Source organism: Myotis myotis, unplaced genomic scaffold (genome assembly GCF_014108235.1).
Source record: "Myotis myotis isolate mMyoMyo1 unplaced genomic scaffold, mMyoMyo1.p scaffold_m19_p_1, whole genome shotgun sequence".
Taxonomy (NCBI): domain Eukaryota; kingdom Metazoa; phylum Chordata; class Mammalia; order Chiroptera; family Vespertilionidae; genus Myotis; species Myotis myotis.
Window position 1 is genome coordinate 24422524 of NW_023416313.1, and position 15672 is coordinate 24438195.

The 15672-nt window shown below is 37.0% G+C and overlaps 1 protein-coding gene and 1 non-coding gene across 7 annotated transcripts in view; one reads left to right on the forward strand and one right to left on the reverse strand.

Annotated features, from left to right (window-relative positions):
* Positions 1–15672, reverse strand: part of UGDH (UDP-glucose 6-dehydrogenase) — a 40976-nt gene that overhangs the window by 20698 nt on the left and 4606 nt on the right. For 3 of the 6 annotated variants that reach the window (XR_004971392.1, XM_036331525.1, XM_036331527.1), the window contains exons 2-6: positions 11555–11723; positions 4989–5090; positions 2739–2939; positions 2430–2627; positions 1822–1969 (exon numbers count right to left, since the gene is read on the reverse strand). Coding sequence is in view for 5 of the 6 variants with exons in the window: in XM_036331525.1 (XP_036187418.1) it covers positions 1822–1969; positions 2430–2627; positions 2739–2939; positions 4989–5090; positions 11555–11723 (818 nt within the window). In the remaining variant the exon portion in view is untranslated. Of the gene's footprint in view, positions 1–1821; positions 1970–2429; positions 2628–2738; positions 2940–4988; positions 5091–11554; positions 11724–14656; positions 14682–15672 lie in introns of those variants that run through there. The other 3 variants (XM_036331529.1, XM_036331528.1, XM_036331526.1) reach the window with 2 other exon arrangements.
* On the forward strand, positions 10478–10611 carry LOC118662070. Its single transcript, XR_004969587.1, has one exon. It is a non-coding gene; the product is annotated as a U11 spliceosomal RNA (small nuclear RNA).

Sequence of the window (15672 nt, forward strand, 5' to 3'; positions counted from 1 at the left end):
GCTGGTCAATGTGTCTTTCTCACATCGATCTTTCTCTCTCCCCCAACATCCCCTCTCTCCCTCTCCCTTCCATTCTCTCTAAAAATCATTGGAAAAAATATCCTTAGGTGAGGATTACAAAAAAAATTTTTTTAAAGAGGCTCTGTTTACTTTTACATCAACCTTATTTACTTATATCCAAAAATACAATCAAATCAGTTCTCATTTTACTTGGTAGTTATGTTCTACAGATTGCTGAATTAGCAAATACTGTAGCACTATTCCTAAATGAAATACAGGGTTAGGTTCCTATGAGCTTCTGGTCACATTTTCATCAACCAATCAATCAATAATCTTGTTTTATGTGTTTCTGTTTAGAGACACTTTATTTAATACATATTATTGATTCATTAACATTGAACTCACAGCCATCAGCACTATCACGCATGCAGGAATGAAGCTTAACCACATGTATTTTCTCCTGGATGCATTTTAAACAGTGAAACCATAACCAAAAAGCACAAAAATGCAAAACCCTTGGAACTTAATAAACCACAAAAACAGTGCATGTTTGTAGTATGAAAGCTGAAACAGGAAGGCAAGAGCACTGCCTTATCCAGCTCTAGCTGGGAATGTATGTCAGGTGACTCAAATTTTTTGCTCCTCTGTTCATTTCTGCAAAGGACCGCAAAGGACCACAAAGCACCCCGAGGATTGATTAGGAGGTTAGAAATAAACTGTAGTGAGTAAGCTAACTCACAAATATGGAATCTGGAAGTAATGAAGATCAAAGCCAGATTTCTAAAAGTATATTCGTAAGAAGAGCAAATGATAGCAAATTTTTGCTACTTGCTTTGGATATTACTTGAGGTTTTTTTTTTATGTGGTCTCCCAAACTTATTCTTCTTAAATGTTCTTACTAAATACCAATTTATTCCTTCTAAAACACTGAAGTATGTTTATCCTACTAATCGGTCAATAATTATTAAACAACATAAGTAACTGTTACCTCACTTAAAAAGCCCCTCACTGCCCTAACCGGTTTGGCTCAGTGGATAGAGCGACGGCCTGCGGACTGAAGGGTCCCCGGTTCGATTCCAGTCAAGGGCATGTACCTTGGTTGCGGGCACATCCCCAGTGGGGGGTGTGCAGGAGGCAGCTGATCGATGTTTCTCTCTCATCGATGTTTCTAACTCTCTATTCCTCTCCCTTCCTCTCTGTAAAATATCAATAAAATATATTTAAAAAAAAAAAAAAGCCCCTCATAGCCCTGGCTGGTTTGGCTCAGTGGATAGTGTTGGCCTGCAGACTGAAGGGTCCTGGGTTTGATTCCGGTCAAGGGCATGTGCCCCTGGGTTGTGGACTCGATCCCCAGCAAGGGGTGTGCAGGAGGCAGCTGATCAATGATTCTCTCTCATCATCAATGTTTCTATCTCTCTCTCCCTTTCTCTTTGAAATCAATAAAAATACTTTATAAAAAAAAAAAAAATTCCTGATAGGCTGAAGGCTACATGTATAATGGAATGATTATTTTAAGGGCATTAAGTTAAACAAAGACTTCCTTAAATGTATTTTTTTTAAAGTAGATTTTTATTGATTTCAGAGAGGGAAAGGGAGAGAGAAACACCAATGATGAGAATCCTTGATCGGCTGCCTCCTGCATGCCCTCTACTGGGGATTGAGCCAGCAACCCAGATATGTGCCCTGACTGGGAATTGAACCGTGACCTCCTGGTTCATAGGTCGACGCTCAACCCTGAGCCACACCAGCTGGGCGAGACTTCCTTAAATTTAGAGACCCAGCTAAATGAACCCACTTTATGTGCTGAAATTTTCAGCTTACCAACACTGGCTTTCAGAAACTTATTTCCAATTCTCTGGTCCATTCCAATGGCTGTTGCCACCTCTTCTACATCAGCTCCTGTTGCTTCACAGAGGGCACTTATAGAGTTAATGCTGCTGATTCTCTGGGCAAGAAACGCATTTGCTGCCTTAAAAAATAAAAGGAAAACTATGATAAGCTAAAATAGCAATTTTATACAACTGGAATATATTTCATTGTGTTGATGCAAATTACTGAGGGAGATATAAAAGTTACTGAAGGGCTCAATTTGAGGAGTCAATAGATAGGTTGGTAAGGGAAAATGTCTTAATTAGAAAAAGAAGATGATTGTGAAAGAGGGTAAAAGAAGGGAATGACTTTAAAAAATACTTTTATTCTACCCTCCATTTTCTTAAATTTTATGAAAATTATAGAATTTTCCAGAAAATTTTATATAAGGGGGAATATTTAATCCCCCTTGTGAAAATTACTTCATAATGTATAAGAATATTATCTTCAAAAGGATACCTTTTGTTAATATTAAGGAAGTAGCTGTGTAACCTAACAGTTTATAAGAGAAATAAATCCTTGGCCTTAAATTAATGGAGAGTTGAATGCTATGTACCAACCAGTTTGGAAAGTTCTGAAGACCAAGTGTTAGTGGTGAGGATCTTTTCTTTTGGAACCCAGTGCAGATACACAGCGCAGAGTGCCTGCACAGCTCTCTGGCCCTCTGGGGTTTCATCCCCTCCAATCAGTACTCTGTCTGGGTTCTTTAGGTCCTTGATGGCCGTTCCTTCTGCCAAGAACTCAGGGTTGGACAGAACCTAGAATCCCAATGCAAAGGAAGTTTTAAGCTAGAGTTCACTGTGAACAAAGTTAAGACATCAATATTTACATATGAAAAACCAGATTCTAATGCTTCCTCTTTTTTATACCTGTAGATTCAAGTTGGGTTTTGTGTTTGCATCAAATATTTGCCGAATACTTTCTGCTGCCCTCACAGGAACCGTGCTTTTCTCGGTCACAATTTTGTACCCATGTGAGTTTTGTACAATGCGTCTAGCACAGGCTTCAATGTACTTCAGATCTGCTGCACGGCCCTTCCCCATTCCGAAGGTTTTTGTCGGAGTGTTCACCTGGTGAAAGTATCCGGGATTAAGAACAGATTATCTGTGAGATACTCAGCAATTTCAAGATAGGCCATCGACCATCAATTAGCTAGTCAAGTGGGAAGTTACCTGTCATCAGTAGCCCTGATTTTAAAACTCATTCGCTCCTCAAAAACAATACATTTTATAAATATAATCACCAGAAGGAATAGCTTGAAGCTTCTGGAGAATTCATTCAATAAATTTCTGTTGAGAACTACCATAAATGTGTCAGACACCAAGCCAGGCAAGTTCCAAGCTAAAAAAAGTGCTAGAGCTATAAAGATGAATGAAATAGTTCTTATCTTAAAGGACTTCACAATCTGAAATGAAATGTAAATTTTCTCTTCTTTCCTCTCTTCATTGTATGTAATATATTATCATGGTCTTAAATTCCTTTCTTATTATCCTTCTTTATAGACCAATATCAATAGCTTTTAAAAATGTTTACAGTATCATTCACAAATACCTTCTTGGCTCATTAAAGCTAAGAATCATTTAGCATTTTCAGCATACACAATACTACGTAGACAAAGACTATCAAACAGAAAGAAAAATAAATCCTGAGCCCAGAGTCCTCTAGGCATTTAGTTTCGGCTTAGTTCTATTACATAACCTTGGGGAAGTGTGGCTGCCTTTGCCTCAATGACCTCATCAGGATAACACACTCTTTAAAATCTAACACACGAGTTTTATAACACTCTGATAAAAATGAAAGTACAAGAAGAAGAAAAAAATGGAAGTACACTGAAAATTATAAAATTCTATACAGGAATAATTTCTGAACCAGGAGGAAGAAGAGCCAATTTTCTTCTCTTGACAAGCTTATAACCTAATGGAGAACTAAATAAAGAAATCAAGCCAAAATAAATCAAAATTTGAGGATTGAGTTGAGGAGTGAAAAGCAGGAAGAAAAAGTTGTTTATATGTATAGAACAACTGAGGAAAAGAATAAGTCATGAAGCCACGGTGCAAGGGAGGAAGAAGGGAAATGATGGCTGGCTAATGGATAAGGCAAAACATGCCACAGATGGGAGATGATCAGATGGCTTCCCTCCTGCAAGCTTAAGTAGAGGATGGGTAGGGGAGTCATAGAAGCTGCACCAATTGCTCTGAGTAATTAAAAAGGCCAAAAAGGGAGAGAGACTGGCTTCATTACCACTTTTTTTCTGGAGTTCACATACCTTCACAGTACTGCTTCTGTCTCTCACCAGTAAGAAAACACCTTTTCTTTAACTTATAGTCATTAACAATATGCAGAGGGTAGATGGACCTCATGACATTTCTTCCCTTTATCTCAGGGGACCCAGTCAAAACTCACGCCACTGGCTTCACCTTTATTCTGTAAGGCCCTAACGGTCTGGAGTCCTATAACATCCTAGCTCAGACACCAATTGGTGATAACTATACCCGCACACACAGAATATGTGAGTAGATGGTTACCAGGACAGCAAGAAATAAGTTACCTTGGTTCAAATACTGGATTATCAGAGTTTACTCCCAAGCATTGAATCTATTTTTTTTTTTTAATTACAAAGGTGCAACAGTGTAGCCATACTATGAGCTGAAGGTGTCTGTAGGCTAGCCTGACAACCTAACCAACAGATGCCAAGTTCCAAATTAATTTAAAATGAGTTTTGGAACATAATTCATCTAGATAGGAGATGCCTGTAAGTTTGCAAGCAAACTTCACCTGATTCTCTTTACCTCACCTCCACCAACCAGAGGGGGGGAAAATGATGATATAAAATACTATCACCATATGTGCTCACACATTACCAGCACTTCCTAATTCTAGATCTCAAACTAGAACTTTCTCTGAATTTATTTGTTAAATGATCTAATGACGTATTTGACCAAATGATTATAGGGTTTGGCAAGGTGTTGGACAAAGTCAGTGACAACCAAAATTCAACTGGATAATGCTATCCTAAGCAATGCTGTGGCTTACTACACTGCATTTACTATTAAAATAAAATGAAACATCTGTATAGACAAGAATACATTAAAAAACACACACCAAAGGAAAATACTTACAGAAATAAATACAAGATCAGCTTCTTTAATGGCATCATCAATATTGGTAGAAAAAAATAGATTTTTTCCTCGACAGGCTTCTACCACTTCTTGTAGTCCTGGCTAAAAAGAAAAAAAGAAAAGGAGCTGTACATACTATTTACCAGTTATATGAGATAACTTAAGAGTATAGAATTACATGTGTTAAAGAAGCAGAAGTTTATATTGTAAGTTAAAGGTCTAGACTCGCTCTCAAATAACACCTGTGTACAAAAATCAAAGATCATACACCAAAGGCCATAAAGTGTACATTATTTAACATTATTCAATAAAGCAAATTAAACCTCCCACAATTAAAGCAGCAGCTTATTTTAATGCTTTGTCATTGTTTACCATGTGCCAGATTATTTCATAAGAGTTAATAGTTAACTCTTGAGTATCAACACAATTATCAGGAAATTCAATATCTTCTGTGAGTTCAAGCAAACATTTGATTTCACATTATCATTATGAATATAATATAGATTTTTACCCCCAAGAGTTTAGGCCATACAACTGGTTGTGAAAGTCACTATTTACAAATACATTAATATATTTTTTTCTAAGTCATACTGTAAGAAACACTTCTAATGAGAATTGTTACTTTTCTCATAGTTTAACAGGAGATCTAATAATGTTAAGAATATTAAGCTGTGCTGCACCACCTAACAAGTATTCCTGCCCCCCTCCAAAAAAAAAAAAAATCAGAACTAAATCTGATCAGACCAGTCCAATAAGCAAAATCCAGACTGAAAATTTCTACAGGATAAACAACTTGGTTTCTTCAATAAATAGAGTAAAGAGAAAAACCGAGAGAGAAAGAGATTAAAATACTGTGGTCTTGAAAGACACTTAGGTGACACAAATCTGTTGGGATGTCTGGATCTTACTTGCACTCTGATTCAAATAAACTATGGGAGGAAGAACATGAATAAGAATTCTTGATATTAAGAAATTGTTTAAAATTTTATCAGTAATAATGGTGATGTGCTTATATTTAAAAAAATTTATTTTTAGAGATACATAATGAAATAAGTATAGATGAAATTATAAATAAACAGGTAGGTGGTACTTGGGAGAGGGGACTGGGCCATGTTGATAAACTGTTGAAACAGGGTGATGGGCATATGGGGATTTATTACCCTATTCTCTCTGCTTTTAATACATTTTAAATTTTCATAATAAAAAGGAGGGGAAAAAAGACTAAACCACTGACACTTACTTTTCTTGGCAGAGGGGTTCAAACAATGCCCACAATATTATGGATGTTTATAAAACTATCTGCGTATATAGCAAAGTAAAAAGCCACTTCAGGGCTTCAGGTTTAGTTATATCCAGAGGCAATTTACTTTTCTTCATGGTTCGGAGGCTTTTGAAAATAAGCAATTAGAGGAAGTGTTAAATGTAAATTCAATTTCCATTAGTTTGACTAAAATATATACTAGGACCAGCAAAATACACGAACCACAACAACCATAAATATAGTGTCATCAATCAGTAACGTTTCCTTGGTTATTTTAACTAGATTCTGGAAAATCAGACTAAAAGGTTATGGGATTTTGCAGAGGAATTTAATTCAGTCCTATGTATAATCTCCTAATACTGTATTTGAATTAACTTAAAATTATGGCAATGCAGAATTTCTTTAATATGTTTTTTTAATTGACTTTAGAGAGAGAGGAAGGCAAAACACCCACACAAGGATGGGGGGGGGGGAGAGAAACATTGATGTGAGAGAGACACATAGATCGGTTGCCTCTGGTACACACTGACTGAGGACTGAACCTGCAACTGATATGTGCCCTGAGGGGGAATCAAACCAGCGACCGACCTTTCAGTGCACAGGATGATGCTCAACCAACTGAGCCACATGGGCCAGGGCTTTTTGTTTGTTTATTTGTTAATCCTCACCCAAGAATATTTTTACATTGATTTTTTTAGACAGAGTAGAAGGAAGGAGGAGAGACAGAGAGAGAGAAGCATCAGTGTCAGAGAGACACATCGATTGGTTGTCTCCCGACTGGGGCCGGGGATTAAGTAAGCAACCGAGGTATGTGACCTTAACCAGAATGGAACCCGCGCCCCTTCGGTCTATGGACCGATGTTCTACCCACTAAGCCAAACCAGCTAAGGCAATGCAGAATTTATACTAAGCTTCAATAAGACCTCAAAATTAACAACTACATTACTCTGCTAAAACCAATGGGATATTTGTAGAACTGCAGAAGTGATGCAGAAGCAATTAATAATATAGGTTCTACCTCTTACTAGAGTCATTATGTAATTATCATAATTAGTAATTAGAATTTATATATAATACTTTTTATATAAAAAAAACTCAAATCCTTTCACAGGGTAAAATTATCTTTAATTTTACTCAGAAAAAGAAAAGCAAATTATTCATTTTGTTTTTTAAAAAGTAGTTATTAATGCCTTAGCTGGTTTGGCTCAGTGGATAGAGCGTAGGCCTACGGAATGAAGGGTCCTGGGTTCAATTCCAGTCAAGGGCACATGCCCGGGTTGTGGGCTCCATCCCCAGTAGGGGGTGTGCAGGAGGCAGCTGGTCAATGATTCTCTCATCATTGATGTTTCTATCTCTCTCTTTCCTTCTTCCTTCCTCTCTGAAATCAATAAAAATAAAAATAAAAATAAAAAGTAGTTATTATCTTTATCAAATTACAGAATCAATAAAACATTAAATTTAAAAAGTAGTTATTAAATTATTTTGATGAACAATATTAATGAAAAAGGCAGACTATTCAATAAATATGGTAACACAAAACAGAATGTTTTAATTGCTAAATATTAACAGTATCTACCACATTATTTTCTGAGTAAAAACTTAAGTAACTTAGTACCACATTTTACATTAGAAATCATTACTATTTCTTATGGAATACAAAATGACTACTTGTTTATTAATATAGTTTTGACCCATAAAATATAAGCCTATAAGATTAGAAAGAACCACAGTAAACTTAAACTCCTAGGCTTTAAGTATATTTCGTTGGGTTTTCATTGTGGCCTGATAAATCTTTTTTTTAGAGAGAGAGAGAGAAAGAGAGAGAGAGAAAAAAAATGATTTGTTGTTCCACTTATTTATGCACTCATTGGTTGATTTTTTTTTTTTAAATATATTTTATTGATTTTTTACAGAGAGGAAGGGAGAGAGATAGAGAGTCAGAAACATAGATGAGAGAGAAACATCGATCAGCTGCCTCCTGCACATCTCCCACTGGGGATATGCCCGCAACCCAGGCACACGCCCCTGACCGGAATCGAACCCGGGACCCTTCAGTCCGCAGGCCGACGCTCTATCCACTGAGCCAAACCGGTTTCGGCCATTGGTTGATTTTTGTATGCGCCCTGACCAGGGTTCAAACACGCAACCTTGGCTTTTCGGTACAATACTCTAACCAACAGAGCAACCTGGCCAGGACTTCACCTTACAACTTTTTGACTGAACAATGATGCAAAAGCGATATGCATTCAGTAGAAACTGTGCTTCGAATTTTGATGTCTTCCCAGGGTAGCAATACACTGTTCAGCAGCAGTGACCATGAGAGATACTCTACAGTGTAACGTGTTCGCCAGTGTTTTTTGGGTATTGTGTTTTGCATCCCATCAAGTCTACAAAACATCTCTGTTTATTGTTTCTGGTGAGAAAAGGAAGGCAATTGCTCTTGAGATAGAACTCAAGATAACGGTCCAACTATAAGCTAATGTAAGTGTTCTGAACACGTTTAAATTGGGCTTCGCTAAGTTATGGTGTTCAGTAGATTAGGTATATTAAATGCATTTTTTATTTACAATAGTTCTAACTTATAAAGGGTTTACCTGGATGTAACCCCATTCATAAAACGAGGAGCACCTGTACTGCTCTTTACTATTCACAATCCTTGACCCAACACTATCCCTTTTATCTTCTTCAGAATATTTTACCTCTCAGTTCCAGACAATTAAGATTACCAATGTCAGTCATCTTTATTTCAGGTCCCCACCAGCAAAACTGTCTGTATCAGTGATGGCGAACCTCTGACACGCGAACTCATTTTTTTGGTTGATTTTTCTTTGTTAAATGGCATTTAAATATATAAAATAAATATCAAAAATATAAATCTTTGTTTTACTATGGTTGCAAATATCAAAAAACTTCTTTATGTGACATGGCACCAGAGTTAAGTTAGGGTTTTTCAAGATGCTGACACGCCGAGCACAAAAGGTTCACCATCACTGGTCTATATGTTTCTCCATCCTTGTTAGCTTCCCTTCAGTCTCCAAGAAGGAATTTTTAAGGCTAATCCCTCCATTTGTGCTTTTGATCCCATCCTTCTGCTCTGTCTACATTATTCGATCAATTTTCCCTTTCTTCATACGCTTTTGACTATTCCTTCTCTATGTGATTTGTCTACTTTAGTTTATTAACGTGCTCGATCATCAAATATAAATAAAATCATTGCATTTACCCTGTGCCCCTCTTCAGTGACCACCCCCTTCTAAATTAAAGAGTCTTACTTTTCTTTTCTACACTTTCACCCTCAAGCTCCTATCATTTGTAATTATTCTTGCAAGAGTTATAATCCCCTCCATTATACAAAATTTAATGAACATGTCTCAGCCCTTATTTCTCCTGCATTTGTTATAGTTGACAGCTTACCAATTGATTCAGCAAACATTTATTGAACACTTACTATGTGCTCTTCACTGTGTTAGTCACTCATAACCAAGACATGCATCTCTATGGCATCTGCACTATTAAAACTCTTCTTGTATGCCCTGGCTGGTTTGGCTCAGTGGACAGAGTGTTGGCCTGCAGCCTGAAAGGTCCCGGGTTCGATTCCGGTCGGGGCACATGCCTGGGTTGCGGGCTCGGTCCCCAGTAGGGGGCGTGCAGGAGGCAGCCGATCAATGATTCTCTCTTGTCACTGATGTTTCTATCTCTCTCTCCCTCTACCTTCCTCTCTGAAATCAATAAAAATTAAAAAACAAAACAAAAAAAACAAAAAAACTCTCTGGTATTTGGTTTACCTTCTCTGAAATTCTTCATTGCTTCTCTATGGCATTTCCTCCTATACCTACAATCATGATTTGCTTTATATAATTAGGTGCTTCTATCTTGGGGACATAAATGTTTACAATGGTTATATCCTCTTGTTCGATTAATCCCTTTATCATTATGTAATGTCTTTCTTTGTCTCTTATTATAGTCTTCATTATAAAGTCCATTTTGTCTGATATAAGTATTGTTCATTTGCATGAAATATCTTTTTCTGCCCTGGCTAGGTAGCTCAGTTGGTTACAGTATCATCCCGATATGCCAAGGTTGCAGGTCCAATCCCAGTCCCTGGTCAGGGCACATACAAGAAGCAACCAATGAGTGCATAAATTAGTAGAATAACAAATCGATGTTTCTTTCTCTCTCATTTTCCTCTCTCTCTCCCTGCCTCTCTCTAAAATCAAGAAATAATTAAAAAAAGGGCTTCTGTCGTGAGTGGCACACATAGAGCAGCTTGATTGCTCTACGTGCGGAATTGACATCAAGAGATTTCAGAAGCATAGTTTTTTGGTACTTGGGCAGCTGGTGATCGTTGGTCCTGGCCCCCCGCAATAACTAAATAAATGAATGAATAAATAAATAAATAAATAAATAAATGAAATAAAATCAAGAAATAAAAAAAACATATATCTTTTTCCAGCCCTTTGCTTTTAGTCTGTTATGTCTTTAGTTCTGAGGTGGGTCTCTTACAGACAGCATTATATATGAGTCTTGTTTTCTTATCCATTTAACTACCGTATGTCTTTTGATTGAAGCATTTAAGCCATTGATATTTAAAGTGGTTGCTGATAGGTACATATTTATTGCCATTTTTTCTTTATTGTTCCTCCAGTATTTATATATAAAAATACTGAATAGAAAATGCTACCATCAAATTTTCAAATGCTTCCCTGTTGGGCTTCAAAATCATTATCATGAATTCATTTACAATGAAATAATTTTTAAAAAGGGATGCAGAGAGCTTAATAAAATAGTTAAAAGCATATTTTCTTAACTATAAATTCTCTAAATTCAGAAATTTTGAAATTCTAATTAAACAAACTTGTGATACTAAACACTAAATATGAAAAGCACCATTTACCAATCCAAGATTTACCTGATATAAGTACAATAATCCAAGAACTGTAACAGACATATATGAATTAATATTATAAACATCCATAGTTTTGTATTTCCTGAATACCACTTTTTAATTTTACTATTATGTATGGTAGCCATAGTAAAATTAGAAAGTAGCGAAAAAAATTACCCATAAACTCACTGCACTAATACAACCATTATTAATATTCTAATTTACTTCTTTCCAGTCATTTTCCTGGTCATACTTGACATAATTGTAATTATAATGTCCACAACACTGTATATCTAAATTTTTTAATTTAATTTCCTATCAGTTTTGATCATAGATTTTTTACATCAATAGTAAGTTATTTCACAAAATCAGTAAGAAAACAAAGAACATAAGAACAAAGAGTTGTACAATATGGTTTACCTCATAAATAGGCAGCGTAGGAGAGTTCCATGCATTGATTCTTGATTCATTGACATCAACAACCGTTACCTTGATTTCAGGGCACATCTGAGCTATGACACTACACGTGGGTCCTCCAACATAGCCCGCACCGATGCAACAGATCTTCTTAATTTCAAACATGACTGTACTAGAAGAGAAACAGTAAGACTGTTCTACTATTGAAAACAGAAAATTTAAAATAACTTTGCTTATTCATCACACAATAAAAATTGTCAAGGTGCCACATCTGGAAAGATTTCCTACATTCACACTCATTAAGAATTATGAAAATAGTGATTAAAAAATAACATTCCGCCGAAACTGGTTTGGCTCAGTGGATAGAGCATCGGCCTGCGGACTGAAGGGTCCCGGGTTCGATTCCTGTCAAGGGCATATACCTGGGTTGCGGGCACATCCCCAGTGGGAGATGTGCAGGAGGCAGCTGATCGATGTTTCTCTCTCATCGATGTTTCTAACTCTCTATCTCTCTCCCTTCCTCTCTGTAAAAAATCAATAAAATATATTTAAAAAAATAAAATAAAATAACATTCCACTTGGATGACCAAACCTGTTCTCAGCTGCACTAGTATGAAACATAAGGAAAAAATTACAATAACTGGTAATACTGGAGAAGAGCCACAAAGATTATAATGACCCAATATTCAGAAACTCAAGAAGCAAAATAAAACCTTACTTAGGCCTCTTAATACACTAGAACAACTTTGCGGAAGTAAAGTTCAAAGGTGAAATACCAGTGCAATTCCTGCTTAAATAAATGCTGGTATACAAAGGTCGGCTTTGAGACCGGTTTAGACAAACACAGTGATAGTAAGATTAGTTCTGACGTCCAGAATTATTGGCCTCTGAGATTATACTCTCTACCCAGTTTGGCTTCAGTTTACTTTTAGGTATTTGACGATGATCTTAAACTCAATTTCAAATTTAATCAGAAACCATGAGGTAGTTAAAAGAAAGAAATTTCTGTAGTAACCAAAGCTGTTAACACAGGTTTTTTTTTTTAATCCTTACCCGAGGATATTTTTTCCATTGCTTTTTAGAGAGAGTAGAAGGGAGGGAGGGAGGGAGGGAGGGAGGGAGGGAGGGAGGGAGGGAGAGAAAGAGAGAGAGAGAGAGAGAGAGAGAGAGAGAGAGAGAGAGAGAGAGAGAGAGAGAAGCATCGATGTGAGAAAGACACTTCGATTGGTTGCCTCCCACATATGCCCCAATGGGCCGAGGATCAAATCTGCCCTTGACCACCAGGAATTGAACCAACAACCCTTCCGTGCAAAGGCTGATACTCTAATCACTGAATAACACCGGCAAGGGCTTCACGGATTTTCAAAAACCATTTGTTAAATTGATTTACACTAACCAAAATTACAAAAGACTAATTTAAACATAAGAATGTCAGTTTATTCATTATAGTGAGAACAAAAACTATCAAACTGATCAAATTCTCAGAATTTTACTCCTTGTCAAGACCGCAGACATCTAATTCATGGATTCCAAAGTAAAGAAAAATGATAATCAGAAAATTCAGTAACTTTTTAGTATATTCCTACATGGATCAGAGAAGGCTGATCTCATTACAATGCCTGCCAAATATATCCCTAATCTTCACTGGTTCTCTGGGTAGATTTCCCTACTGGAAACGAATGAGCTGACCAAACCATAAAAGTATCCTGGTTTGTATTATTAACAATTAACCCTGGCTTATAAATTGATCGTCAGTGGTCATAATTAGCAGATATCAACTCATAGAGCAGTGGTCCTCAACCTTGGCTGCACATTAGAATCACCTGGGAATCTTTTTAAAATCCTGATTTCTGGACCTCATCCCCTGGAAATTCTGTTTCTTTGTTTCTAATGTAGTGGCCCCACCCCATAACAAAGAAATAGATTTCCGATTATAATGTGCAGCCAAGATTGAGAACCAATCATAGAGTCTAATCTCTAATGACTTTCTAAAACTGTATAAAGAAACTGAATTTTAGTAAAACAATAAATATGAGCAGAAAGCAATACTCTTAGTGATATACATACAAAGATATTTTTTAAATTTGTTTTTTGTTTTGAACAGGTAATGCATTCATATGGTTCAAAAATTAAATCCGTATAACAAGGTACAGGCAGTCCTCGGGTTATGTTGGACTCGACATACCTCCTTTCGTGGTTATGTCGCCATCTCCCATTTATTTATAAAAAAAAAGTTCCGTCATTTTGACGTATGTACATAGGTGCTTTATGTTTTTTATTATTTATTTACCACAAGGTCAGGAATTATAGTTCTTTTAAATTTTTTTTACTGTTTCACTTCATTACTGCTGTGTGTGTGCTCCATGTGAGTGACGTACGTGCTTATGTAGGTGGGTTCCGACTTACGGCGACGTAGGAACGGATCTCCGACGTAACCCGAGGGCCTACTGTATATACTCTAAGAAGTCTCATAACTACCCCATCCCTATCTACTTTGTTCCCACAAGCAACTCCTTTATTAGAATTTTGTGTATCCTTTCAGTATTTTTAACTCAAGTAAATACATAGTAAATTCTAATCATCTTTTCTTCCTAAATTCAAATGATAGAATACCATATACACTATCAACATTTGTTTTATTTTCCACTTAGTGCATTCTGAAGTCCTATCCATTTCGTCTCCTCTCCTCTTACTTTTAAAAAAAAGTTATACTGTATTCCATTGTGTGGATGTACTTACCAATGCTAAATCTGGTAGATTCTCTCCTTGATAATCTAAGTGGATTAACACTTAGTTTCCTATCATGTGAAGCATAAAAATATGATATTCTTGCCCAGCTGGCACGGCTCAGTGGTTGAGCACTGATCTATGAGCCAGGAGGTCATGGTTCGATTCTTGGGCAGGGCACATGCCCGGTTGTGGGCTGATCCCCAGAGTGGGGTGTGCAGGAAGCAGCCAATCAATGATTCTCTATCATCACCAATGTTTCTAGTTCTCTCTCTCCCTCTTCCTTCCTCTCTGAAATCAATTAAAAATATTTTAATTGATATTCTTATTAAACATTTAGGATTACAAGATTCAACTCAGCAAAAATTCAAAATTTACTTTTGGCAACCATCCATCTTTCATTTCTTCACCCTTCTACTTTTCAGTTCTGCTCTTTACCATTGTCCATGCCTCAAGTGTCCTATACACCAGGAGAAAGAAAAACTACATGGGAGGAAAAGACTGCATTGGGGTAGCTAACTGGCTAAAGCTCCCACCTGTGGGAAGGGGCCTTCTGACTCTGGAGCAGGTTTACCAAAGATGTGTCTCCAGCATTTGCTGCTGCTCTTCCCACTTCTATAACAGAAAAGGCTCAGCATCTGTTTTCAAAAAAATTGTTTCAAGCCCTAGCTGGTTTTGCTCAGTGGATAGAGCATCAGCCTGCAGACTGAAGGGTCCCAGGTTCGATTCCGGTCAAGGGCACACATGCTCGGGTTGTGGGCTCCATCATCAGTAGGGAGTTTGCAAGAGGCAGCCAATCAATGAGTCTCTCTCATCATTGATGTTTCTCTCTCTCTCTCCATCTCCCTTCCTCTCTGAAATCAATAAAAATACATATTTTTTAAAAATTGCTTCAACTTAGTTCAGGCCTATTCCCATTTTCATCTTCATGAAAAATTAGTATTTCCAATGTAAGGGTCTACTGTGTAGGCATAGCAGAGAATTTGGCCATAGAGGGATACAGGAACTGACACTCTGGTATTTAACAATTTATTCTAGGGAATGATTCAATTGAAAGACATTAAACACCCTACTATGTAACAACCACTACTGGTCTATGTACTATGGATAATACTAGTAGTGAGCATGAAAGATACAGTTCCGCCCTAACCAGTTTGGCTCAGTGGATAGAGCGTCAGCCTGCGGACTGAAGGGTCCCATGTTCGATTCCGGTCAAGGGCATGTACCTTGGTTGCAGGCACATCCCCAGTGGGGAGTGTGCAGGAGGCAGCTGAATGATGTTTCTAACTCTCTATCCCTTTCCCTTCCTCTCTGTAAAAAATCAATAAAATATTAAAAAAAAAGAAAGATACAGTTCCTACTTTTATATGGCTATATTCTAGGAGAGCACACAG